A 26896-nucleotide genomic window follows, 5' to 3' on the forward strand; every position below is an offset into this window, starting at 1 on the left:
TGGGTCATGAATTAACTATTTATGGATTCGTGAACGTTTACGTTTTTAACATTATTTTCCATTGTCTTACTTGGGCCATCAATCTGAACAGATGTATTAAAACAATGTTATTTTTTGTGCTGTTAATGTAAAATTAGGGAAAGACTCCCCAAAGAGAGTGTCGTTGTACGGTGCTTTCTCGCAGTTGCTCAGTATGAAATGCAGAAATTTTAACACATGTAAAGAATGATCATTTTTCAAAAGCTAGCTTTGGGCTTTTTTCCCTAAATGCATTCAACGGTGGATCCCCCTGCTCTCCCTGAGTGGCCCCCTACAGACGGAGAGCCCGCCAACAGAAAGACACAGAATAGGAGGCATCCAACTTGAACTAAGTGGCGACAAAAGAGATGTTGGTCTCCACGGCAACTGAGTCAAGCGACACCCCCCCCCCCCCCACACACACACACACACACACACACACGCACACCCACAGCACCCAACCCCCAGTTCCGAATCACATGGTCCAAAGTTTTTTATTGAAATGAGGCAAGTGAGCCTCAGTCTGTGTGTTGGATGCCAATGACAGCAGCATGAGTGGAGCACAGGAGGAGATGGCTGCTGCTACCGCTGCACAGAACTCCTATCTGGACGCCAGCAGCGCCGCCCTGGGCCTGCAGGACAGAACCAAGATGGCCCTCTTTGGTTCGTTCGCGTTTACTTCTATTTTAGTCAAATCATGTGTTTTGTTGTTTGAAAAAATTTAAATGGTACATTTTGAAAAGTTTGTTTTGACAGAAGGATGCAATGATTACATTATACAGTCATGAACTGCATTAATGGCTATAGATTGTCATCTTTTGGGATAAAAATATATTTAAAAAATATATAAAACATATTTTGAGCAGCAGCAGCAGGAGTCATGTCCCCATATTCTGTTCCTCAGAGTTTCGAGTGTTCAACATCACCATCGCCGTTCTGGCCTCGTGCATCCTGGTGTTCACCGGTCTGTACTGCATCACCGTCTGCTTCAACCGCAACAGGTAACCCCCCCCCCCCCCCCACTGCCCACCTTCACATCCTCCCCACTCTGTCATTTAATCCACGTAGACTGGCTGATGATCTGCATGTTTTAGCGTAGTCACGACCACACTCCACTATCAATTAAAGCAAAAGCGATTCAATCACAGCCTTCATTAACATTGACAAGTTCAGAAAGAGGCAATTACTCCCTAACGAGTGCAGAGCCGCCCGATAGTCCCTTCAGCTCGTTAGTGTAATTAACAAGCCGCACCCCCCACCCCTCCCCCCTCCCCCCTCTCCCCTCTCCCCTCTCCCCACCCCTCCCCCCTCCCCATCCCCTCCCACCAGGCAGTGGAAGCGCGCCCATGCGTACGAGAGCGCCGTGACCCGTGGGGAGCAGGTGGACCCCGTGGCGGTGCGGGCCGTGAAGCGCTCCACCAGCTTCATCAACCCCTTCGCCCTCTTCAGGAGACCCGAGGTGGAGCGCGACAAGGCCCGGATCTACTACATCTACAGCAACCCTCTGCCGGTCGGGCTGGAGGAGGAGGAGGAGGAGAGGGAGCAGGAGAAGAGGCTGGAGGAGAGGAGGGAGCAGGAGGAGAAGAGGCTGGAGGAGAGGAGGGAGCAGGAGGAGGAGAAGAAGAGGGAGGAGGAGAGGAAGGAGAAGCGGGAGCAGGAGAAGAGAGAGCGGGAGGCGGAGGAGCGGAGGAGGTTGTGCTGGGCCCCCTGCGGCCTAGAGGATCAGACTGCCCCGTCTCAGTCGCTGCTGATCCGGAAGTATGCCGAGGACCCCAACAGCGGGGTCACCCTGGATCCGCCCATGTTTTACATGCAGCTCTAGAGACGCCGGGGTACATCTGACCTCTCGTGTGGGGCGGGGGGCGTGATGCAGAGATTTGAGTTGTGAAATGTTAAGGGCTGATTATGGTTCCAAGTCGACGCAACGCAAGCACCACGCAGACGCTTCGACGCAGTCGTGAACCTGGTCTGGTTCTGCGTCGGGTCCAGGTGAGCGGAACCAATCACAGCCCTTGCTGTTGCGTCGCCTCGGACGCAAGGTTACAATTTTTGGGAGGCGCACGTCAGGCCCTTGTGGTGGACGCAAGGGGGGTCCCGCAAGGACGTAATGGGCCCTTGCGTTGCGTCGACGTGGAACCATAATCAGCCCTTTAGTCTCAGATCATCGTTTCCAGGAACCCCTTTTGGCTGCTTCAGCCGAGCCCGCTCACAAACCAAGCCGAGTCGACAGGGAAGAGCTTTTTATGCGTGTTGTAGCGAAATGACCACAGAAGCTCCGTCATTACGACCATCGTTGGTGTCATTACTTTTTTAATGTGCTTATGTTAAAACAGCGTACGTGCTGCGCATTACAAAAGAAGCAGAGTGTGACAGATGAAGACGGCACAACGTACCACGACAATCACTGCAGAGCTATTGGAAATACAGAATCCTGCTTCGTTATCAAAGGGGTTTGGGTGCTGGTGGGGGGGGAGGGGGAGGGATTCTGCGAGAGCAAGTGAGTGAGGGGAGAGGTTTCAGGCGATGGGCTGGCACTCTCGGATCAGCCAATCCAGGGCCTCCTTCCTGCCCTGTCTCTGGAGCTCCGCCCCCACCGTCTCGATACACTGCCTGTGGTAGTCGTTCACCCAGTCCCGCTGCAGAGGAGGGGAGGGAGGGAAGGTCATGAATGTCACCTCAGACGCTCTTCACGTTAAAAGGTGACATATTATACCACCAGGTGGTAGCCGTAACAAGCCGTTTTGAAAATGTGCCTCTTCTGACATCACAAGTGGGCGTGTCCACCTAGATGTGTGATGTGTAGATATGTGGTTAGGCCGGTAGACTGATCTATCCAACTGTTTTTGCGTTTGGTCGATTTGTGTTTCCCAGAAGTGTATTCATCCCATGTGCTAGTTGTGTATCTTTCATCAGTATAGCTTTAGCTCGCATAGCCCTGTGTGACTGGACGATGTGGTGTGGGAGCAGACCGTGGGCGGGTGGCTTAGTGGGGTATCCACTCAGTGTTGCTGATGTTTCAGCCCTCTCTCCCAAGTGTATATTTGACATATCATATAATAAAAGCGGTGCCATTGTGAAGCTGGGGTGGAAACACTTCTCTCTTACCTCTTTCTGAGTCAGCATGTCAGTGTTCATCATCTTCACTTGGATGGGCACCAGGGTGAGGGGTTCAAAGGTCAGACTGCCCCGGTTCATGTAGTTGTACTGGAGACACACAGTGACAAGGAAAAAGACTTGAGCCTCCTCCTTTTTTTTCCCCCTCATTGAACTATAGGATTATAGTTATTAATGACATTCATCAATAACTATAATATCACACGTTGTAAAATAATGTAACAGAAGAAGGAAAGAAAAGCAAACGATTGCTACATTCAATGTGAAACTTTTCATATGTTGAAGCAATTATGCTCAACACAAACAAGAAGCAATACAAATAAAAATATGTAAAAAATAATGTGCCACACATTATATCCCAGATATGAAGGCTCACGTCCAGGTCAGAGGCTGTACCTTGGGTTTAGATGGCACGACCAGCACCACATTTTCAATTCGGATACCGAAGGATCCATCTTCATAGTAGCCAGGTTCTGGTGATGAAGAGGACGAGTGTGTGCAGAATGTGAGCAGAGGACGATGTACAACATAATCACACCAAAACATGTTGAGTTGGCTGGCCTGGAAAGCAGAACTTCAGCGGGCCTGAATCCTATTCCTCTGACTACACCGTCACAGGGGTAGAAACTGTCAACTGTATTTAGTACTTGTGTCAATGAGGTGCCAACTAGTTTGTAGCGTGTAGTAACGGGGCAAGGGATTGAAAATCCTCCTAGCCATCAGAAGACGACATCAGATTAGCATCGCTATATAATATGATTACATAGTTCACCAACATTAGCAGTACTATTTCGTCATTTAACAGCTGCTTTCAACCCAAAGCGACAACGATTTCTGATGCATGTGATTAAGGAGCAGGTTAGCTGGATTAAACATCTTGCTCAAGGATGGATAGCTAGCCTTGTGAGACCATCCAGATATTTGTGGCTACGTTTCGCAATGATTGACATGTGTGTGGGCTTGGGAAGCAATGAAATGACATTGTTCCGCATCATTGTTCTACTACTTCAGAATTGCAGGAAACTGTTTGGTTAAGCAATGGAAACACTAAACTGGTTTCACTTGAAATTCAGTGGAACATCGGTCGCTCCTTATTCATCATAACTGAAACTCCTTGCTCCGAGTTCTGATTGGTCCTAATATTATTTTTTAAAAAATTTCGTAAAGGCGTTGGAGCGGGCTCAGACGCCAGACCAATTGGAATCTGAACTCAAGAGCCAACGACGGTCTCACGAGGCCAACACCCTAGCCGGTGCTCTCCAATGTCCCTCTCCATACCGGCTTAAAGAACCATTAAAGAACCATTAAAGAACCAAAAAATAACCATTAAAGCACCAATAAAACAACTGTTTTAACTCTTGTTTTTAACCTATTTTTTCTTTTTTGGTTGCTGTTGTAGCACTTTGAGATTTTTTAGTAAATATAAAGTGCGTTACAAATAAAATTTATTATTATTACCAATAAAGGACCATTAAAGAACCAACAAAAAACCAATAAAGAACCAGGTGCCCAGCCGTACCGTCGCTGACGATCATGCCGGCCTCCAGCGGCTCGTCGGCAAAGGTCTTGTAGCTGATGCCGCAGGGCCCCTCGTGCACGTTGAGGAAGCAGCCCACGCCGTGCCCCGTCCCGTGAAGGTAGTCCAGGCCCGCCTCCCACAGCGCCGCGCGGGCAAAAGAGTCCAGCAGGTGGCCTGGGGAGGGAGGGGAGAGCAGAGGTCATGGAGGGACAGGAAGGAGGGCAGAGGTCATGGAGGAGAGCAGAGGTCATGGAGGAGAGCAGAGGTCATGGAGGGACAGGGAGGGGTGCAGAGGTCATGGAGGGACAGGGAGGAGGGCAGAGGTCATGGAGGGAGGAGAGCAGAGGTCATGGAGGGACAGGGAGGGGTGCAGAGGTCATGGAGGGACAGGGAGGAGAGGTCATGGAGGGACAGGGAGGGGTGCAGAGGTCATGGAGGGACAGGGAGGAGAGGTCATGGAGGGACAGGGAGGGGTGCAGAGGTCATGGAGGGACAGGGAGGGGTGCAGAGGTCATGGAGGGACAGGGAGGAGAGGTCATGGAGGGACAGGGAGGGGAGCAGAGGTCATGGAGGGACAGGGAGGAGAGGTCATGGAGGGACAGGGAGGGGAGCAGAGGTCATGGAGGGACAGGGAGGAGAGGTCATGGAGGGACAGGGAGGGGTGCAGAGGTCATGGAGGGACAGGGAGGAGAGGTCATGGAGGGACAGGGAGGGGAGCAGAGGTCATGGAGGGACAGGGAGGAGAGGTCATGGAGGGACAGGGAGGGGAGCAGAGGTCATGGAGGGACAGGGAGGAGAGGTCATGGAGGGACAGGGAGGGGTGCAGAGGTCATGGAGGGACAGGGAGGAGAGGTCATGGAGGGACAGGGAGGGGAGCAGAGGTCATGGAGGGACAGGGAGGAGAGGTCATGGAGGGACAGGGAGGAGAGGTCATGGAGGGACAGGGAGGGGAGCAGAGGTCATGGAGCTCACGCCGTCCAATTGTATTTGCTCGTATAGTAGTAGTATATAGACGTAGTATATTGACTTATTTCTTTGCAGAATTTCTTTTGTTATGTGACGGAAAATAATGTACATATGAAAGTATGACGGCGTTTGATGTGTTGGGCTAAAAAAAGTTACAAAAAAGTTGTAGAAATTAAGTATCAAAATACAGCGCAAGGTAAAATATGAAGTATAGAGAGTGATACTGACATGTTTTTCATCGACCGTACGTCCACCATAATGTAACCTTTCGTAACAAAAGTGATGGGGTGATTTGCATACAATAGGTTTCCTTGTGAGCCTCACCCAGGTGTGACGTGCGGACGTTACCTTTAGTTCCGTTTGGGAAAACGGCGGCGCTGACAGCGATGTGTCCCTTCAGCACGTAGGTGAAGCACTCCTGGGAGGAGCAGCAGGTAGAACGAGCCGGTTTACATCGCTACAACGTCAGCCGTAGTCACAATACTTATTGCTGAGGAATGAGGAGTTATTTTAATGAAGCCTCATCTCCCATGCGTGAAAACAAAACGGAAACTCTGGTCAGGCCCCAGAGCGACGGTCGAGTAAAAACCTTTTCATAAGCAGAGGGGGTTCCAAAGTGCACGGTACGCGTGACGTCTGTGGTTCCATCCCTGGGCAAGGCAAATAGCAAATATGAAAAAGATATGGAAACACGGTTTGGGTCCCGGATCGAACACATTGGTAAAGCGGTTGCATCAAATAAACAAAAAAAGATGTGCGCTTTTTCAATACAATTACAAATGGGGCAGGTAGATTTTGCCAGTAAAATATACATCATTTTATACTTAACATTTTATAAATATATTATAGAAATATTATTTTGCTGCACATTTTTGCTTTAACAGATTACTGATTAGTTTGTCCGAACTTTAGGCTCTGATCCGTAAAAGTCATGCGATGTGACTGAACTTACCTGTACTGCGCCCCGGAGTCCAGTAGGTAGATCTCGTTCAGCGAGAGGGTTCTGTTGGTTTCCGGCAGGGGTCTACAGAGACAGAGAACAGAGGTTTGTTCGGCTATATATATGTTTTGTGTACCTTTTTGCTAGTCATACATGTTTTTTTTTTTGTTTTTTTTACAGAAACCGTACCTGTAATGTATAATGGCAGCGTTGGGACCCACACTGGATATTGAGGGGAAACTCAGACCGACAAAATCTTTTTGTTGGCTGAAATAAATGAAATATAAATATTAAAAAACAAAAAGATGAAGATACATGAATGAATCTTCATAAAAGGAAGCATAGAACGAAATATCATGACATACCTGCGAAACTCTTCAGCCTTATCAGCGGAGGAGATTTCCGTCACAGTACCCTTTGGAATCTATGAACAACCAGATCGACCACAGCAGGCAACGTTAAGACACCGCCGGCTCACACGGCACGTTCATTGAAGTGATTCAAATGGCTTGAGGGTGAATACCTCAAGCCAGGTATATATCAAAAAGGGTGAATACCTCTTTCTCCAGCCACGCAAAGAGCTCACAAAGGGCGACGGCATCCTTGATCTATGAGCAGGTTTGAAAAACATAATGAATGACATGTTGTTAGATGTAGAGAGGGAAGAAAACTGAGCCCTTGAGATGAGGAAATGGAGGATCATTAACACATTGACCCGAAAAAGGCTTGTTAAAATGGGTGTTGTAAAGGGGGAGGTCTTACGTGGGCCGTTTTCATTCCCTGGATCTCGGTGGCGTTCTTGACGGCCTTGGCCAGGCAGAGAGGGGTGTAGGAGATCTGGGATCTGTGGGGCTGGGGAGTCAGAGGAAGAGGGAACCCAAAGGGACAGAGGGACAGCCTTTAGATTCACAGGACACCAGTCGACACACCAGCTGTGTCCAAAGGTCAAGGGCACAATACAGAGGTTTGGCTCTGGCTTATGGTGTCTTTTATCTAAGTAGATAGGCAATGACTTAATTCTTCCCGGAAGGTTAAATTTGTTTGTTGCAAGCAGTTGATCCAAATATTCATTCTAAATGTACATAATAATGTAGTACTAATAATAAAATAAATAAAACAAATAGGAAAAAGGGGTGGTGATGTGATGTGGCGTACAGTGATGTTGTGAGTGAGGGTTGTGTTTTTGTGTATTTATGTTGCGTTCCATCCAGGAAAAGCATTAGACAGACTGATTGGGTAGCAGGAGGCAGGGTGCCGTTCGGCAGAACACACGGGAATGGTAACCAAATGGTAGAAAGCACAGCATCAGCTCTTAACATCCGCAAGCTCGCCAGGAAAGATCCAGCAGCAGCCCCCCAGACAGACCCCCGACCCCGCCCCCCGGCTCTGGGTCCCCTCGGTGTCGGTGAGCACCCACCTTGGGGATGACCTGTGTGAGGGCGCAGCCCGCCTTGTCACAGATCCACACTTTGTCCTTGGGGCCCAGCGCGGCACACACCGCCTGCAGCTCCGTGTGGACCGCCTCGTAGGGGGAGACCTGGATGCTGAGCTCGGGAAGGCTGGGGGCGTCCAGCTGCAGGTGCTGCCTGGCCGCAGGGTCCGCCAGACGCTTCAGGTCCACAAACAGCCTGCAGGGGAGGGGACGGTGGGGAGGAGGGGATGTGGTGGAGGGGATTGTGAGGAGGAGGGGATGGTGGGGAGGAGGGGATGGTGGGGAGGGGATGGTGAGGAGGAGACGGTGGGGAGAGGTGGGGGCAAGGCTTGAGTGGATGAGTGGAGCGTCTTCACATGTTACATTGGGCTTATTATTGTTGTTTTAAAAAGCGAATATTCGACATGTACAAGTACATTTATTTATATGGGTTATAGGCATATGTGTAGACATATAGGGTTTTGCTGTCTTGGAGCTTATTTACATCGTAGCTTTTGGCAGATGCTTTTATGTGAGTGAGTGAGTCAGTGAGTGAGTGACAGAAACACACAAACCAAATGTTTCAGATGAGTGATGAATACATTGTACCTGATTGTTTGCATGCCCACGATGGAATAGGCAAAGAACACCGGGTTGTACTCGATGTCTGACCCACGCAGGTTGAACAGCCCTGCAGAGAACGATGCAAAACGACCCAAACGGGTTACATGATACATACACATTTCTCACATTTTTTTACGTGTGTGTGTGCAAAGGAAAGTCCCCAACTCTAGATTTGTAAGATACAGTTGCTGCATCTTATCTGTACTCATGTCATACAGTGACTGCGGGTCGCTTTGGACGACAGCATTGACTAAACAGCCCTTGACCTAAATGTCCTCCCACGATGAAGCAGGCTCGGGGGTCGTTTTAACCTTCGTGCCTTAGAAAACGGTCAAAAATAAAGGGGGGGGGGGGGGGAGGTGTCTATTTTTATGCATCCTTGGCTCTTACTTGTACACGACTATTATTGGAAAACCTTGCGCTCTACTGTGGATATACCCAAATTAACCCCCCCCCCCCCCACCCTATACACTTGGAACCAACCAATTGGAAACCTCTGGTCTCAATGTGAGGGCAATCAAAGAAAAAAAAAAAAAAAAGATTCAAGATTCAAAGATTCAAATTAGGGCCAAAACACTCGAGTCGACCAATCAGGCTGGAGAGCCCTTGGACCAGGGTGAACACCCTCTGTGCCCGGGTGACACCCGCGTAGCGTGATCGGGTATCGAGACACGAATTGCGTAACCGTGGAGATGACCGGGGCGCGGCGGCTTTCGCTTGGTCGTGAATGACACACTAGTAGACTCCAGCTAACCTGGAACGCTCCTAAAAAGGAATGTCTTATATTGTACTTTATCGTTATTTTCAATTTGTCACTGTCTTTTCGTATCAGGCGTTCTGCACTGAAGCCATCTGATCCAGTGGACGTTATTCCTACGTTACCCAGAATGACTTTCACTGCCCCTTCAAACATTATGTCAATTGTGCATTCACAAATGGGATAAATCAGTTAAATGTCTTATAACAATGTGTATTACAGGCTTAATTCTTATTTGTGAATCGGTTAGGAGAGCTAAACTACCAACACTTAGGCCAGTCGTGGCTGAAATCGCTGCTGCCAGACTTAACTTAACCAGTGGATTCTAGAATACTCAATGGCAGACTCAAATAATACTAATACTCAATAAAAATAATAAAATAATAATAATACTCAAATAAAAAACCTTTCCCATAGCTGTATGTATCCAATACTTTGGTGAACATTTCGGTTTACAGCTATCAATGAGGCTAGCAGGTTCATCCTCCAAGAAAAATAAAGAGATATCTAATGAATCGCTGCCTTCATGGACCAGTGGCACAGTGATTCATTAGTTAGCGTGGTGAAACCAAGACGCATAGGCCATATCTGGGTTCCCAGCTACTATAACAGATCAAATCTGCCAGGTTAACCGTGACTACTAGGCTGTTTCTTCTACCAATGACGCCATGCCTCAGCTGCATGGAGATCAGTCACACCCAAAGCCTGCAGAGCCAAAGCGCATCCTGCACGTACGAGGCTGCTGGCCTGGCAGGAATCTGTGTCCACTCACTAAATTGGTTATTTCCCGCCACTGGAACATTGCAAACTATTTATTTTTGAGTTGAGTTGAGTTTTTTTGAGTTGTTTTCATATTGGAATTAAACTAACATACAATACTTTTTATTTCTATTACGGTAGTCTGAAGACACACTCCCCTATTAAACCCCATTCTTACTACTGCAGCGATGTCTCTGTGTGACAGAGGAGCGTCTACAGATAATGAGTTCATCCACAGCAAAGTGAGACACCACACAAAACAGTCAAACAGGACCTTGGGTGCGTTGCACATCGCCACAGGGCAATTCTTATCAATTTCAAACAGTTTTAGGCCGACGATTATGTTTATATCCTTTTATAAGCCTTAATAAAAAACAACCCCTACATGCAATCTCGTCCAGCGCCGTGGCAACAAACCAGTTGATCTTCCTCTCCCGCATCTTGGTTCGCAGCGCTGTAATTTTGTCCTGCCAGGACATACCTGTCGGAAGAGAGCATTGTTACTGATCATCAGAGCTTGACCTGTGGCATTTCTGGTTTGTCCGAAAACAAATAGCACCCCCAGGCATGGCACTGTCTTAACCTAGCATAACCTTGTCACCAGATGCTAGCGATGGAGCATCTCTTCCTTCCGCTTTGTTAGTCATCGGGAGAAAATATCTCCACTTCCCTGTTCTCAGCTGGCCTGGACTGGTTTGGCTTACGCAAATTTGATACCATCTCTCTCCACAGGTTGACCACTTCCTCTACGTGGTGGGACATCTGTCGAGTCATCCCATCCCACTGTGAGAGGGTAGCCTGCTTTGTTTCTTACAGTCTCTACAGTAGGAGGGATAGCTGTTCTCCACTGTAAAGGTCCAAGTGGCAGCCCTGTCGGCAGGCCTCGCAGGCCGAGACGGATAGGAAAGAAAACATGAGGACCAGGACAGCATTTCAAGGAGGGATTCATTTAACTGCATGCAGACATGCAGAGAAGAGAAGGAAAGAGCATCACATCCTAAGAATGCTAGCAATGGGCTTACAGATCACCATCCAGAACCAGAACAGCCCTGGAAATAAAAGGAACGGCCGTTGAACACCCGAATGAGAGGGGGCCCTTTCCGAGGGTCCAATGAGCATCCCCCTGCCACGTCACATGACGCGATTCTACAAATCGGCTTGGAAACAGAAATACACTGCCAACATTTTCCCAACCCCACCCCCTCAAAAAACATGTGAGAGAACGATGAAAGGAAGATGGAGAAAGAGAGGGAAATGGAGAGAGAGAAGGACATAAAAAAAGTGTTTGTGCTTTACTGCATACCTCTGGCTGGGTCACCACGAGTACGGCAAAGACAAGAAGTAAGGCAAAGACAATCAGACCTTGAATGACCCAGGCTGGGACGAGAACTGAGCTCCACTGGAAATACATTGAGTGTGCCGCGGGCCTGGCTGTGGCACACTCAAAGTATTTTTCATGGATTCTATGAGAAGCAGGCTTGAATCAGAGGTTACTGACTAAATCTATTCTCTTTATTCAATCCTATGCCTGTTTGTAGGAGAATTAGGGTGGTAATCATGGCGGTTGTTGTTTGAACATAAATGGCTTCTTGAGTCCGATATGACCCAGGACTTTGGTCCAGCTACCAATATAAATTAATCTCACAGCTTCACCACAGCGAATAAGGCGAAGCCGTGACAGCGTAGCCTACATTAGGTATTATAACTCTATGACTATGAGGGTGGTGTGGCTAGTGGTGTGTTACTCAACATTTGGTATGTGCGCAATTAGTCTCGTGACCTCGTTTCACCAGACAAGGCATTTTTTGAGATCGGCTGTCATGTGCTTTAAGGTGTTTAAAACAAGATCATTTATAAATCGGGGAGGCACTCACCGGTCCGCTCCAGGCCCAGGGTCATGAGCTGGGTGCTGGGTCTGGGGGGCCGGTCCTGCCACACAGCGTCTATCAGGTTGTCCTGCACAGCCACCAGGGAGTGGCCGGCGCCGGCCAGAGCCTTGGACATGTTCTTCCACTGGTCTGGAGAGAGCGTTGCCCCAGGACCCACAAAGCACATGTTGCGTGAGAAGCTGGAACCCGATACAGGCCAGAGAGGATCTGTGGGTTCTGGATGTTGCTAATGGCTACAGTGATATCCTTTTTTTTTTTTTTTCACTTTGCAGAAATAAACCACATAGCGATTCCTTTATACAATTCACACCCGGATTATGTACATCTATTGCAATCACTTCATACACGTTACCTGAATTCAGATTTATGCGTTATTCTTTCAGTTTGTGTGGACATGACATCGGGTTAACACCTATCCGGCCTACGTCGGTACAGAACAGCTTCCTAAAGGGGGGGGGGGGGTCGAAAGAACGCTGCTACCCACCTGCAGCGATGATCCAGGGGTCCACTCCCACCTTGGAGTTCTCTGGCAGCACACTGATCAGCCAGTCCTCCTGGGAGGGGGTCTCCTTCAGCCCTACACATCAGATTTGACTTTCAAGTCCATTCATTTTTGTAATGTTGTTTTTTACTGAATGATGCCTTAAAAGCAACCATAACATCTGTTGTATTTAAGATGCATTATGATTGATAGGGCTCCATTCAACACACACACACACACACACACACACACACACACACACACACACACACACACACACACACACACACACACACACACACACACACACGTCAAAGTTGAACATTTTTATATGATTAGGCCTGCAGTGTCGGGAATGTCTCCTCTCCGTCACAAGGTCACAAGGTCAGCGTTGTGAGGTCGAGTGACGCATACAGACGCTCCAGCCTCTACTTGCCCTTTGGACTCATCCACTCACGACTCGTCCGGCAGTGACTTGAGACAACACGCATGAAAACACCTGAAACGGCTCTTGAGTGACTGTGAAGTGTGCAGAGAGCTCACCCATCTTCATGAGGGTCCAGTTGTTGTCCATCTGCTGGCTGGCCTGCAGGAAGTAGCGACCATCTGTCCACATGGCCGCATGCTGCTCCGTCACTATGGCCGTACCTGAAGATCATCACACACGCAAACGCACACACACACTATTTATTTTGATTGGGGATTCTATACAGTTATCGTTCCAGCAGGAAATAAATACATTTCCCAGGAAATGTGTACATTTCTGGGTATCAAGTTGATCTTGACTGAATACTTAACTCTATAATATCTCATTCACGCACATGCACATACACACACACACACAATCTTGCAATTCTTTTGCAGGTAATGCAATTTTAACATTGGAATGAGGTCATCTCTCACACACATGCACACACCTTTTTCCTTGTGAATCTCAATCAGTATAGACATCTACAGTGAGAAAGGGATGCACAGGGCTGGAGACACAGATACACAGGGGATGGAGAGATAGACAAACAGACAGAGATGGGTTGGAGACACAGATACACACATAGGAAGAACACACCTGCTGAGCCGTTGAATCCACAGATGAATTCACGTCTGCAGTCGCATGGTGCGATATATTCACTCTGGAAAAAGAAACGGAACACATTCACAGTTTGAAAACGATAAAGCAAAGAATTCAATTTAATTACAATATGTTTTAGGGATCAACATGTTGAAATGTCTAACTTAACATGTGAATAATAAAAAGACAAAAATATCCAATTGCTTAAGTTTCTCAAGAAATGAAAAAGCATTTTAAGTTGCTTTTCCCTACCTGATGTGCGTCTCCAGACGGGATGATGTAAGCCTGTATAGGCTCGGAAAAGTATTTACAGTTCTTCATTGCGAGGCGAAGCTGCCTCAGCAACTCCACCGTTAATTTAGGAGACATGACCTTGCCTTGGTAAATAAAATAAACGAGAGATTAGTCTTACAAATCAGACTTTTAGATACATAAACAAATAACTTCCGGGTTCTGAGATTAATGCATGTTGAATGCAATAGCACAATGCCCCGATATTACAATACCTATATGAAGTTATCCAGCTTCTAAATGGGTCAAATCCTGTGTCTGATTTTCAACTGTTGCAATTCTCTTTCTGCCCTTGCCTGAGACGTGCAATGCCTCTCCAGTTTCCTAACCTCCTATTAGACCATTAATTGAAAAACCAACCAAAACTGCCCCAGCAAAGAAACTCAATTAACATTACCTGATTCCAGGGAACTCATACTAACTTCAAATGCCTCAAGTAGACTCGAGAAACTCAAATGTAACCCCAACACCTGTGTATATATAATCTTTTAGCTCATACTGATTAAGCAAGAAGAATAAAATCCCGGGTTAAATATTATAAGAGTCTAAAGGTCCAGTCAGTAAACGATGGTTTCATTACTCCTCAACAACGAGCTGCCCCATTGGCTACACCACGTCTGCGATGTTTGTTTACATATTATTAGTGACAGTAACCACAGTACATGACACTTTCAAAGTTACAACATGCAAGGGGAAATACGCATTTAGCCTATGATGCTATTCGATTGCCAATCTTTTCATTTCAAATGTTTTATTTAGGCCCACGGGCATCATTGCATGCATTTGTTCATTTAGTGCGAAGTGAATGCGTTATTGGGAGCGGTAGCGAGCCATTTAACTGTTAGCACGGGTACTCTACCCTCGTTCCGTGCCTCTCAGTGAGAGTGATCTGCGATGTTTTGGCACAATGCAGACTGCTTTTAACAGGCGTGGGAAGACCGAACGCTACCATGTTTTAAACACGTTCAATACCCCATCAACGTCATACTACATCACTGTTGTAAAAAACTAAAGCAGTATAGCATTCAGCCGATAATCCATTTAAACACACATGGTTATTTACCGTACGGTTTGATTCTTCTGTTTAAATGACTTTTTATACCAGCTGTGCCTTGTGACAATTTACAAAACAGGAGGCTGCCATTTCATTGATGACGTAGCCGTCACGTGACCGCCCATTTTTCCAGCGGCTCGCCTCCTTTCATTTAATTCATTGAAAATAATATTACGTTCGTATTATTGTCATCGTTTATTTGTCATGATACTGTACATAAATCAGATTATATATATAAAACCGTACATCGACAACTCTATTACAATTTTTGTTTATAGAAATTTAAAAAAATACAATTTGGTATTTTATTCACGAATTTTCACACATTTACAAAAAGGACTTCAATCGATTCGGAAGTATGAGTAGAATATTGCAGTTTAGGTGCATAAAGGACAGAGGAACAACTAAATAAAAATAACAATATCCACCAAGAGTCACGATAGTAAAATACAAATCAAATGTTGAACTGTAAAAACAAGAATCGATTGTTTTAAAAGACAGTTTCCAAAACACAGTCCCACTATACTGGGAGAATCCATAATAGGCAAGAAGCTAGTTTAGATTGAATCTAAACCCAGGACAGTAGAAGGACCGCAGCAAACACAAAGATAAGTGCACTGCTTCCTGGGACCAGCAACAGGCCTGCAGATGAACCTAAATGAGGCACATTTCATCAGTTATAAAACATGAATTAACCACAAACAAATTAATAAATAGCATTTATCAATTTGGTAAAATAATATTATGATGTAGTTGTGTATTCTGTATTCTGAAACTTTAAAATTCAAACTAGAGTGTATAGTGAGTTAGAATTTACATTCTTTATTTGGACAACATGAGACTGTACTTACTGGTTGGATTGTTGGACTCACATGTTGAGGATTCTCTGAAAGGACCCATCCTCTGACTGTTTTTAACAGTTTCCAGCATTGCCTGACTTACTTCTCCTAGAAGAAATACAAAATGCTTAGATACACATACACACACAAAACAACTAAAGACCAAAATAAATGATAAACCCAGTTTGATTTGATGTGTATTAAATACCACTTCAGGCCATTATTAATAGCAAAATCCTGTTTGATTTGATGTGTATTAAATGCCACTTCAGGCCTGCTTCTAATCCGGAGACATCACAGACTGTGATTAAACCATCAGCCAAAAATGACAATACACTTGCATGATTCATTCCCCCTTTAAAAAAATGGAGCGACACATGTTTTACTGGCAGCTTATGGCTCATTAAAAACAAAACAACAAACCTCTAAAATAATGTAGAAAATAAAATAAAATTGTGGGATCCTTCATCATCAATTGTCAATATGTAATTTAGAAATGACAACAATGCTGTTTATTTTGGGTGGACTACAAAACATTTTTTTATTTTTACATTTTTTAACAAAGTGTGGAGGAGCAACAGAGCCAGGGTTTAGCCTGAATCCGACCTGGCCTAGTGTATGCAGTCCATGCACTTAACCCTTTGTTTTCATCCCAGGCAGAGGAACAGACTCAGTGAGTGAAGACTTTCCACTGGCAGCATCAGGTTTCCTCCGTCATTTTCCCTTATTTATTTTTTTTAACGGCCAGAATTGTTCCGTGTTCTGAAAAACATTTTCCTTTTCTGATCTATTTGAAACACAGCCTCGGGGAAATCCTCATCGTTAATTTATTTCCTCATTTATCCAAGACCAGGGGTATAGACTTATAGGCCACACAATGTTTTTTGAATAAAGGACTCGCTATGCCAATCCTGGCTATAATATTGGCATTATTACCCAAGCTATCCAATTGTCTGAGCCCTCAAAAACAATTGATACCATTTGCATCTTTTTGGTTCATTTTAATGCGTGAGTGGAGAGCGAGTCAACACAATGCTGGCATGGCATCATATCTGTGTGTCTTATTATGCACATAACATTCTCATTTTTCACATTAGTGAACTAGTTTGAGGGTCAAACCCAAAGATGATCCGACATCATTACGCTGTTTGCGGATACACTGAATTACTTAATACTCAAACAGATTCCAGTACATTAAATGTAGTCTAACGTGACTGACCAGTGTTTGTTAAAAAGTCAACTTACTCAACTAGACCAGTGAGTGAATTGTTGGCAGCTAAACTACATTACATTAAGATTTTATGTAGTCTGAATCTGTAATCTGATGTGTGTGTGTGTGTGTGTGTGTGTGTTCAATGGAGTTCAATGGACCTTAATCATAATGCATCTTAAATACAACTGATTTTATGGTGGCTTTTACGGCATTGCTCTCAACATAAAAAAAAAGAAAACGTATTTGACAACCAAAGTGTGCGGTGTGCAGGGCTCGCTAAAACAAATCAACGTGAGGTGATCAATCAATCACCTCACCTCACTGTCAGACCAACAAGGCAGTAGACAAACCAGGTGGACTACTTTGCGTTCAACACTCACCTGACACTAGGAATTCCACTTGCTGGCACCTTCCCTCAGAGGCAGAGGCAGAAGAGCGGGAGAGGATGGTGACCCTCGGCATGGCCACTTCCAGGACATCAGACACCCTCTTGCGGAAGTCATATCTAGAGAGGAGAGCGCAATTATTGTATAGATTGCATTAAGGTTCATGTAAAAAAAATATGTATAGAAAATGTTTTTTTTAATTAATAATAAGACAGTTTTTGGAACATTCCGTACTGTGATGCGTTAAGATGATGACGGTTGCAACCACACCCAAGACAAAGTAATAACAAATATCTTAGGAGGATCGTAACAGTTTTATTAATAATCCAGTGTAATCGTATCTATGTTTACACTAGAAATACTTCTTTCTATGACCCACACCTAATTGTTATGATTGCCCTTCCCTCCGTTGTTCATCTCTCATGACCATCAACAAACACACCTTTTACAAGAAAGCCTGTTGTGTTCTCCTCATCAGATCACGTGCTTCCACTGTTAATAACTTGTTTAAGATTACTTCCATAACACACACTGACTTCAATCCCCTTATGAATACTAACAGTGGTATAAATAAAATACATGTTATGTCAGTTGGTTTTGATTTCAGAGACTAGTCTTTCAATTATTTTGATAATTATTTTTTTTTATAAGTATTCCACAACAACTCACCATTGTGCATAGTTTGATAGGGCTAAGTCTGTTAGGTTTTGAAACAAGGTAAGGTCAAGTTAGACTAAGGACAAGCTTTTGAACAGTTTATTTGTATTCGCTATGGTTTAGCAATAGTCTTTACTATGTGTCAGCATAAGGATCATGGTTGAATACTGTTCATTATTGTGAAAATATGCAATTATTTATTTATTTGTTTTATAGTTGCATACTCTGGTAAAACAGCTAAATGATAGCATAGTAGAAATTAACTAACCAGGCGAAAAAGCAAAATGTGCTTTTTCACATGTGTTTGATAACCTCAGAAGCGTTTAAAAAAGGGTAAACAGCACCGATGACAGGTTTATAAGCAGAAGGAGTTGCTATACATTTTAGGGTCATTTTACGATGTTTCGTGCCCTAATAGGGTGTTATTTACCGGCTGAAGCTATCCACGTTGGGGAACGTTTGTTCTGCGGAGGGGGATTCTGGGAGGATGTCGGCACACGCCAATATCTTCCGGCCGTCCATCAACAGCAGGGACCTGTAAACGACTGATGCCACAGGAACACCTTCAACGCCAGGCTATCATTTGCTAAAGGCAGCAGAGGATGGTTGAAGGGCATTCTGGTTGAACTGAATTGGTTTAGTTTTGGTTTATTATCGGGTCGATGTTCAACGGCTTGATCCCGAAGTTTGGCAGTAGGCCTCCTGCTATTGGCCACATTATAATTCTCCTCAGAGCTGCTGAAGAGCAACGACCCCCCTCAGTCATTGGTTAGAAGGAGGTGGGTCTGCAATCTGTTTCTCATGTTGTTATTTCTCTAGATCCCCAGGGGTCAATGTGTATTATATAAGCACCAGGCCCCCTCTCTCTCCATCTCTGGGTCTCCCTGCTGTACCTGTGTGGTCTCCGGTCAGCTGGAGGATGGGGTCGGTGTACACCTCTCTCTCCTGCAGACTGAGCAGGCCCTGTCTGCCGCTCATCTCTCCCACAACACAGCTCAGAGGCGTGTCTCGGGAGCAGGTGGAGCTCTAAGAAAGTTACGAGACACACGCGTGCAAGCACACACACGCACACACACACACACACACACACACACACACACACACACACACACACACACCACACACCACACAATTATAGGTGGTTAGGTGGTTTCAATTTCACTTCCAACACCACACATGCAACAAGGTATGCATCATCTGTCATTTAATTATAGGGTATAATGACTAGAGTGACAGCCACATGACTAGAGTCATGTGGCTGGCTGTCAGATGTTTAGTTATCAGGTGCGGCTTTTGGCTAGAAATACAAATAGCTTTGGCTTCAAACAAATTTGTTTTGCTCTTTTAAAGCCAATCTTTATTTCCTGCATGGCTTCTTCAATTCTTTTGTTGCCTGGTACACATTTTGAAACAAATAAAACAACGTGACATGCAAAGCATTGTCTCACCATCGACGTCATGTTGAAGGGATTGTAGCTTTTGCCTAGACTCTCACACTCTCCCATTCTGTTGCTGGCACCAATGCGTTGTTCCATGATGAACCAGGAAGCCTGCATATTGCAAATGGACAAATCACACACACATTTGTTTTAGCTTTGTTATATTGCGTTTATGGATGTGTTCGGTAGTGACAGATTTTTACATTTGTATGTGTGTGTGTGTACGCATGTGTTTGTGTGTTTAGTGTGGATAAAATAAAAATTTTGATAACAATGTATGAGTTGTGTATATTTCTGTCCTCACGTTTTGCGACGAAGAAGAGCGGAGATCAGCCTCCACTTTAAGATCGCCATTTGTCCCATCTGGAAGTGTTTGTTGAGACTATGCAAAAAAAAAGTTCAAATATAGTTGAATCGCACATGAATAATACACATATCAAAGTCAATACAATGGAGAATACGATTAATTGGGGACTCTATGTCGTGATTGATAGTCATCAGCCATTCTCATGTCAGACTTTGGACCCATTTGTCAAGGCATTGCAGGTTGAGTGGATAAAGACTCCGTATTCACTTCACACCATTTTGGTCTTTGATTTTAAGGCGGTTTGTGAGAGCCTAATGTTGGCTTTAATACATGGATGTAGCTCATCACTGCGGCTCGCTATGGGGCTTCTGGAGGGGGAGGGGAGGGGCTGACAAGCACAGCTGTTCCCTTGATGAGCTACCTGGTGCATTTGGGCAGTTGAGCCCGGTTAGCCAGCCGTAGGATGCTAAGCTAAGTCGTGATGCCGTCCCAATGGTTTCCCCCCCCGACGCACCAGAGCAATAATGAATTCACGCTCTCCCCTCGCTCCAAAATACGCTGGCATATTTTTGTGGCAGCTGGGGTTTTGAGGTGGTGAGTGTGGAGATTATCACTGGGAACATTTTCAGCAATATGCTGACATTTTCGACATATTTTGCAAATGTGGATCTGTTATAAACGAGTCAACAAGAATTACTTTTGTCATCACAATGCAGTACATTTGTATTTTATTGTATTGTTGTTAATGTTATTAATATAATAATACTTATTATTATTAATAGCCTACTATAGGTAGTAGAATTTGTTGTAGTAGTAGGAGTGTTATATTCAGTCTTACCAACATAACGGTTCCAGATACGTCGGAGCTGAATACCGCCTTTGCAAATACCCAATGCCGGTCTGATGTATTCTCAGCTGTGATGTCCGCGCACTGCATTCTATAAACACACACACACACACACACACACACACACACACAAAACACTTGAGTAGGTGATATTGCTCAAGGGATTCAATCTGAATGCACCACCACATTTTGCTGAATCATGTATGTAATAGGTGTTTCGTTACACAAAACCCTGGGAAGACATTGTTCTCTATCTACGACGGCGTGAGCGCCTATAATTGCTGGTTGTTGTTTGCTCCTTTAGCCAACAAGGATTTCTTGGGCATATTGGGACATAAAATGTATATATTGAGTCATTAGCCCTATCTAATTTACTAAGAACAATAACAGAAAACAGACAGAGACATGCTCTCTCTCGCTCATTCACACAAACACGAATGCAAGCACACGCGCACACACACACACATGTGCACACACTTTTGACTCTGCTACATGTTGTCCTTTCTTACCTGGATCCGTCCGTATAGTGAATGACCACGGACCGCCCCAGTATGCCGAGGGGCCCAGAGAGAGGCATGTTACTGTCTTCGTAGACGCCGCGCTTTTCATCGAGACCGGCTAGCGTTCCAAACTTGCCGCTGATGTCTCCTATCTCGTACTGGTCCGCGCTGCCGGTCCCGGGTGCGGGGGACGTGGACACGTTGACGGCGAACGGGTTGTAGTGGCCCCTGATGTTGGCGTCGGAGCAGGGGTTTGCGCTGCCGCTCTTGATGGGCAGCACATGGACGTGGTAGCCTCCCGCCAGGCGGCCGAGACCCGCCAGAGAAACGTTCACCACCGTGGGCCCCCGAGAGGAAGCCTGAGAGAACCGCACCCCGCCTGTCGCGTTCCCGGGGCCGAACCAGGAACCCGTGCTTCCTTGGATGGAGTGCACCAGCGTGAGGTTAGCACAAGCTATCCTGGGGCCGCCTCGGTTCGGCCGGTGGATGACCACAGATCGCCCGAGCATGGAGCCCGCTCCTTGCAGCCAGGAGGTGGTGTCGGTGAAGAACTGTTTCGCCGCCACGCCTCCCACCCCGGGGCTCAGGTCGAGGGTGTTGTGCTTGGAGGAGAGGTCTCCCACCTCGCAGGACAACGGGCTGGAGGGTCCGCAGTGCAGGGCGTAGCTGCTGTCGGTGGTGTTGACGTCGAAGGGGTTCCAGTGGCCCCCCGCTGTCGCGCAGCGCTGGGGGTCGTCGTCGCGCTCGGAGCCGATGGGGTACATGTGGACGTGCCAGTTGTGGTCGACGGTGGCGGCCGTGGAGGGCCTCCCATACGCCAGATCCACGAAGACGGACACGTCGGACAGCGGCTCGTTCTTCAGCTGCGTGAAGTACACCACTCCCACCACTGGGGTCTGGAACCTGGCCTTGCCCCTCACCACTTCTCCCGGGTAGCCGATGGGTGCGCACACAAACCTGGCCCCACCGGGCTGGTGGATGACCACAGAGCGACCCACGATGCTGTTCCAGCCAAACAGAGGCAGGTTGAAGTCTGTGTAGAGCATGTCGGTGGCGTTTTGGCCCTCCAGGGACATGTGCCTGGTGCTTAAGTCCCCGGCCTCGTACCGGTCGTGCGTGGAGCCGGGCCCCTGGGGGTACGTGGGGGCACTCGTGTTGAGGCCAAAGGGATTCCAATGGCCACCTACGTTGTCATTGGAGCACCCGCTCTGAGGTGGAGAACCCACCGGGGGCGTGGGGAACATGTGGACGTGGTAGTGCACTACTCTGGCGTCCAGGTTGTTGAGGACCACGCGCAGCTTGGTCACGTCAAACGGGGAAGGCTGATAGAAGCTGAAAGAGCCTCGGATCCCCCTCATGTCCACCCTTGCAGTAACCGCTTTCTTCCGCAGCATGTAGATTTTAGCACACTTGTAGCCGGACCCCATCTTGTACAGAAGATATGACGTGTCGTTGTTGAAAGTGGCCGGGTCGAAGCGGGACTTTGCAGGTTGTAGTGGGGTACCAACTTTCAGGACCCCGAGCACTGTGAGCGTCGAGGTGTCCAGGCTCTCGAGGAGAGCGGTGCAGCTCGCGACCGTGCTGGTGGATCCATAGAGGGTCATGTTGGTTTGTGGGGCGTTGACCTGCCCTATGGTTAGCAGGTCCGAAAGAAACCTAACATCGGTGAATCCAGGGTTTAGGCGGATGTAAACGTTCCCTGACACTGGCCCTGTAAACCTGGCCTGATATGTCATAAATGCTTCAGCTCGGCTCACAACTGCACACACTTTAACCCCGGAACAGGTCTCCAGGGTCAGTGAGAGGTCATCCAGGTTTGACCTTTGCTCAAACAGTTTTGACACATTGACTGTTGAATCTGAGGCTGAAGGCGCTGTGAAGGAGAAGATCTGTGGACCGATATGAGCCTGCGAACAAGGTTCGGCAAAATGGCCATACATGACCGGAAACTCACTCAGGGATAGGTTTAGTTTGTTGCAGCTTCCAGCACCTGTCACATTCACATTGACATTCTGTGAGCCAGCGTCAAACCACACCTTCCCTTTGACACCACCCATGTTTAGATCTGCACTAAACTGAACACAGGAAATGGTACCTAAGAAAGGACACAGAGCAACAATCAAAAAGGTTTATTTTAGTGTTATCAGGCGTCAGAAAGGGGAAGTAAGATGTAAGATGAGGAAATTATGAGGTTTTTAAAAGCATGCTTTGCTGTTACAGCCATGTAGGTATCTTAAAGGTATGTGTGTTGTTCACCGGCTCATGAACAGAAACATACTTTATAAAGAATCCGCTGACATTTTTTGTGTGTGTGTTTGTGTGGGCATGTGTTTATATGTTTTCCATCTTTCACAGCTCAGTGGCAAAAATGCGATTGTTTTCATTTGTCCAGTGTTTTGTTTTTTATGAATTTCAAATAAAGAGATAAACCTGATTCAGAGATTGATGAAATTGATGTGTGTGAGTGTGAGTGTGTGTGTGTGTGTGTGTGTGTGTGTGTGTGTGTGTGTGTTTTCTCCAACCAATCTGTGCTCTACGATTACTGCAAGATTATTGTGATCCTTCAGTTCTATTTTTGTGTTGCATTATAGTATTCATACTAAATTAACTTTGTATTCACAAATATAAACATACATATATTAACAACAGTAACATGCCAGAGTTCCACATCATTTTTTTTACACAGTTTAACATTGTAAAGGAAAAGTAACAAATGAAAATACAAAAAGTTCTTGCCAAACACTTACCCAGCACAGCCCACAACAGGACCCAGCCCAGAAAACCCATCCCTTCAGATGGGTACCACCAGGAACAGCCCCAGGAAACAAAAACAATTTGGAGTGTTGTCTGAAGCAGACCAAAAAAACCCACAAAGCACTCTAAATCCCACTTGTATGTTCACTGCATGGAAGGTTTGAAAATCCAAAAATCTGGATATCAATGATGTCTAAAATCAATGAATAAAGGCTGCAAGGAGCGAATCACTGACAGCCCAACATTCATTGACAGTGTGCTGCTTCTGCACGCTCCCTTTGGCTGTTTATAGCCTGTGGGCGGGGGAGTGCTCGGTGAGGTAAAAAGCTCTGTGAACTGCTGTTCGTCTCTCTGTCCACTCCACCACAGAGGCAGCGCTCTCTCTCAGCACTGTAGGTGAGCCGCTCTGATTGGTCAACAGGGAGGACTGTACAGTCTCCACCACGTGCTTCAGAAGGAGCTGAGGGATGAAGGGCGGAATAATGGGTGGGTGTGACCTGTTTCTCGTGTGCGTGTGCGTGTTGGTTCCAGAAGTTGTCTTATTCCACCACATCATGATCGTACAAAAGAGGTGAAATATTTGACCACCATCACCATCATGTGTTTCAAGAGCAGCGGTGTTACTATGGAAATTAAAAAAGCTATCGCCCTTAGCCTTAAACATGAAACTAGTGCCATTTGGTCTGACTTCCTTCCTTATGGTTTCAGATCACTTTCCACTGTCATGGCTTCACGGTTTTATGAATATGGGGGAAACCAGAGATGGACAAAATATAGCCTGTTTATATAGTCACCTGGGGATATGTACTCTGTACTCTGATACGCTCACATGGTAGAGGGCATGTGGAGAGTGCAAGAGCCTGATGGGCTCTGTGTAGTGCACTGATTGTAGTGGACGCAGGAATCGTGATGTGGTGTGTTTTCTGCACGTATACATGCATGCATACATCCCCGCACACAGGCACGCAAGGATGGACACACACACAGACACACACACACAGACGCTCGCGCGCACACGCACACACACACACACACACACACACACACACACACACACACACACACCCCACCAAACGTACGCATACATCTACACAAACACACAATGGTATTATCTGCTGTAATCTAATATTAAACTTGAACAAAAAAAGCTATTCCATCACATTGTTTGAGGTGCTTGTTTCCTGTTCCTCAGTTACTATTATCTTATTTCAAAGGAAAGACATTTTAGACTCTTTTGTTTTACCCACCGGCCCGAAACTCAATTTTTGTAGATGACTTCTCAGAATTTACAAGTTACATTTTCTGATAAAGTTCTGCTTATTGGGGATTTCAAAAAACAGCTGTCATGGTATCACCCCTGCAACCAGAGCTATGGCAGTTAAGTTACCCCATTCACTCCCCTCTGTACCAATAGGTACACAAAGACTAGCACCCTGGTTAAATGAGGACACTCTCTCCCTGAAGCAACACAGTCATACATCAAAATGTAGTAGGCTATGTGTTTGGACCACAGCGAAAAACTGAGTAGTTTGGCATCTCAAATTGAGATGTTCTTTTGGCCTATTCTTTTCTATAGGCCTGCATCCACATCACGTGATTCTCAAGTTTCTGTCTGTTTAAACAAACAATATGGCTGACATTTATTTTATTCTCAGTGGAAAATGCAATATTTTGATTTATTTTCGGAATTAAAATTGGTTTTGATAACATTTCTGACGAGAAATGTGTATTTTATTGCCATTATCAGAAATTGTCAATTGTCATGAACCAAAATAGTAAAAACACAGTGAACATGAAGAATAACCTCTCACATATGAGGGGGTCACATAAACTGCGCTGCAGGAGAAAGGCCAAGCGGATCATTTCTGACCCTAGTCATCCCAGCCACAGTCTTTTCTCCCTCCTGCCTTCTGGAAGACGCTACAAGAGCATAAGGACTCGTACCAGCAGATACAGGGATAGTTTTTACCCTCATGCCATCAGGATGCTGAACTGTCCTTGAACATTATTATTTTTTATTCTACCCTTTTTCTCCATCCTTAACTCCAGTATTTTATTTATTCTTTAAGTTGAACAGACATTTGAGCACAACAATTTTCAATACTGATAAATTATGATTTATGAGTACTTGATAAATAAAAAAAAACTTGAAACTTGAAACTTGTTCATGTATAACATACAGGATATATGCATGCATGTTACAGAAAATTAAAAAAATGGCCATAGGTCGTAAGCAAGTGCATTCCGAACAAAAAATGTAGCTCATGGTTTCACATGTTAATCAATGTTCTCTGGTTTATCAAACTCTACAACGGAAAGCAGAATGCTTGTGCAGAACTACTGACTAGAACCTGACTTTTTTTGCATTTTACTCAGATTCTCGCTTCTCTACACTGGCTCCCAATAACTGCCGGATTGGATTTTAAGGTGCTAAACTAAACTGCTAAACTGCATGGATTAGCACCCACCTACCTGAGGGACCTTAATATTCCTTATAGTCCTTCAGGTCTTCGGGAGATGGCCTTCAAATGTTCATCAGCAGGTCAAAGAGCGTTCTCCTATGAAGCATCCTTTCCATGCCCATAGCCAGCTCTGAGGTCACCTCAGTCCAGACCTCGGTCATTTTTAAGAGCCAACAAGAAAATTGGAAACTTCTCCATGAGTGAGTGCTTGATTCAGTTTAGACTTGCTTTGCTTGCGTTGCTTTGTGTCCGCCGTGGGTTTCATCTGGTGGGGTGTGCTGGAGCTGAGCACACACACCACCCTGTTCCCGGACCTCCCTATCTTTCAAACCCTGGCTACGGCCCAGACCCATAGGGCATAGTCTGCCATCTGTTGAAAAGCTGGAAACCTACCTCTTTACTCTTTCCTTTGGTACCCCGGGGCTCGCCTTCGCTGCTGTTGCTCTCTGTCGGGATTGCTGCTGCTGATAGGCACAATGTTAGCGGGTTGCCTACATGGTTTCTGTGCCCCCTGCCCCATCAAATTCATAATCCCGTCTGTTTTAGCGTGTTGCGGTGACTGCGACTGGGTGCCTGGTCCGTTGCAGTGACAGTGACTGG

At 45.9% G+C, this 26896-nt stretch overlaps 3 protein-coding genes across 6 annotated transcripts; 1 reads left to right on the forward strand and 2 right to left on the reverse strand.

Annotated features, from left to right (window-relative positions):
- Positions 1 to 569: 569 nt before the first annotated feature.
- Positions 570 to 1840, forward strand: LOC311340493 (uncharacterized protein; the record flags this gene model as incomplete). Its single annotated transcript, XM_084465372.1, has 4 exons — positions 570 to 681; positions 923 to 1019; positions 1348 to 1553; positions 1737 to 1840. The coding sequence occupies 4 exons, from the start codon at positions 570 to 572 to the stop codon at positions 1838 to 1840; spliced, it is 519 nt and encodes a 172-aa protein (XP_084321498.1).
- A 456-nt stretch (positions 1841 to 2296) lies between these two features.
- On the reverse strand, positions 2297 to 14981 carry xpnpep1 (X-prolyl aminopeptidase (aminopeptidase P) 1, soluble). Of its 2 annotated transcripts, none has more exons than XM_084464947.1 (20): positions 14902 to 14981; positions 13800 to 13924; positions 13545 to 13608; positions 13022 to 13126; positions 12482 to 12574; positions 11983 to 12126; positions 10494 to 10589; positions 8578 to 8659; positions 7975 to 8185; positions 7320 to 7409; positions 7115 to 7165; positions 6923 to 6981; positions 6747 to 6824; positions 6570 to 6641; positions 6207 to 6267; positions 5966 to 6035; positions 4652 to 4825; positions 3529 to 3605; positions 3124 to 3222; positions 2297 to 2654 (listed from the first exon to the last, which is right to left on the reverse strand). In XM_084464947.1, the coding sequence occupies exons 2-20, from the start codon at positions 13914 to 13916 to the stop codon at positions 2535 to 2537; spliced, it is 1863 nt and encodes a 620-aa protein (XP_084321073.1). In that variant the 5' UTR covers positions 13917 to 13924; positions 14902 to 14981; the 3' UTR covers positions 2297 to 2534. The 2 variants fall into 2 exon arrangements, with proteins under 2 accessions (XP_084321073.1, XP_084321072.1); XM_084464946.1 differs by lacking the exon at positions 14902 to 14981 and adding an exon at positions 14236 to 14372.
- A 345-nt stretch (positions 14982 to 15326) lies between these two features.
- On the reverse strand, positions 15327 to 26532 carry cusr (Copper-only SOD repeat protein). Of its 3 annotated transcripts, none has more exons than XM_084465538.1 (11): positions 26307 to 26532; positions 23828 to 23869; positions 21090 to 23175; positions 20572 to 20671; positions 19731 to 19808; positions 19436 to 19537; positions 18881 to 19013; positions 18418 to 18532; positions 17325 to 17449; positions 15744 to 15839; positions 15327 to 15546 (listed from the first exon to the last, which is right to left on the reverse strand). In XM_084465538.1, exons 2-11 carry the CDS (start codon positions 23865 to 23867, stop codon positions 15461 to 15463), a joined length of 2961 nt encoding a protein of 986 aa, XP_084321664.1. In that variant the 5' UTR covers positions 23868 to 23869; positions 26307 to 26532; the 3' UTR covers positions 15327 to 15460. The 3 variants fall into 3 exon arrangements, with proteins under 3 accessions (XP_084321664.1, XP_084321663.1, XP_084321662.1); XM_084465537.1 differs by having other exon boundaries at positions 23828 to 24294; XM_084465536.1 differs by lacking the exon at positions 26307 to 26532 and having other exon boundaries at positions 23828 to 25375.
- Between the last annotated feature and the right edge of the window lie 364 nt (positions 26533 to 26896).

The sequence above is a fragment of the Micromesistius poutassou genome (genome assembly GCF_964030765.1).
Source record: "Micromesistius poutassou genome assembly, chromosome: 3".
In the NCBI taxonomy this organism is placed as follows: Eukaryota; Metazoa; Chordata; class Actinopteri; order Gadiformes; family Gadidae; genus Micromesistius; species Micromesistius poutassou.

Coding starts and splice junctions, on each gene's coding strand:
- xpnpep1 (XM_084464946.1), bottom strand. Junction 13,127..13,544: donor TGGATTCAACGGCTCAGCAG/GTGTGTTCTTCC, acceptor GATGATCTTCAG/GTACGGCCATAGTGACGGAG. Junction 3,606..4,651: donor CGGCATGATCGTCAGCGACG/GTACGGCTGGGC, acceptor CTTCATCACCAG/AACCTGGCTACTATGAAGAT.
- cusr (XM_084465538.1), bottom strand. CDS start 23,867: ATGGGTTTTCTGGGCTGGGTCCTGTTGTGGGCTGTGCTGG. Junction 19,014..19,435: donor CCTTCAACATGACGTCGATG/GTGAGACAATGC, acceptor TAACTTTCTTAG/AGCTCCACCTGCTCCCGAGA. Junction 18,533..18,880: donor GCTGACCGGAGACCACACAG/GTACAGCAGGGA, acceptor CTGTGGCATCAG/TCGTTTACAGGTCCCTGCTG.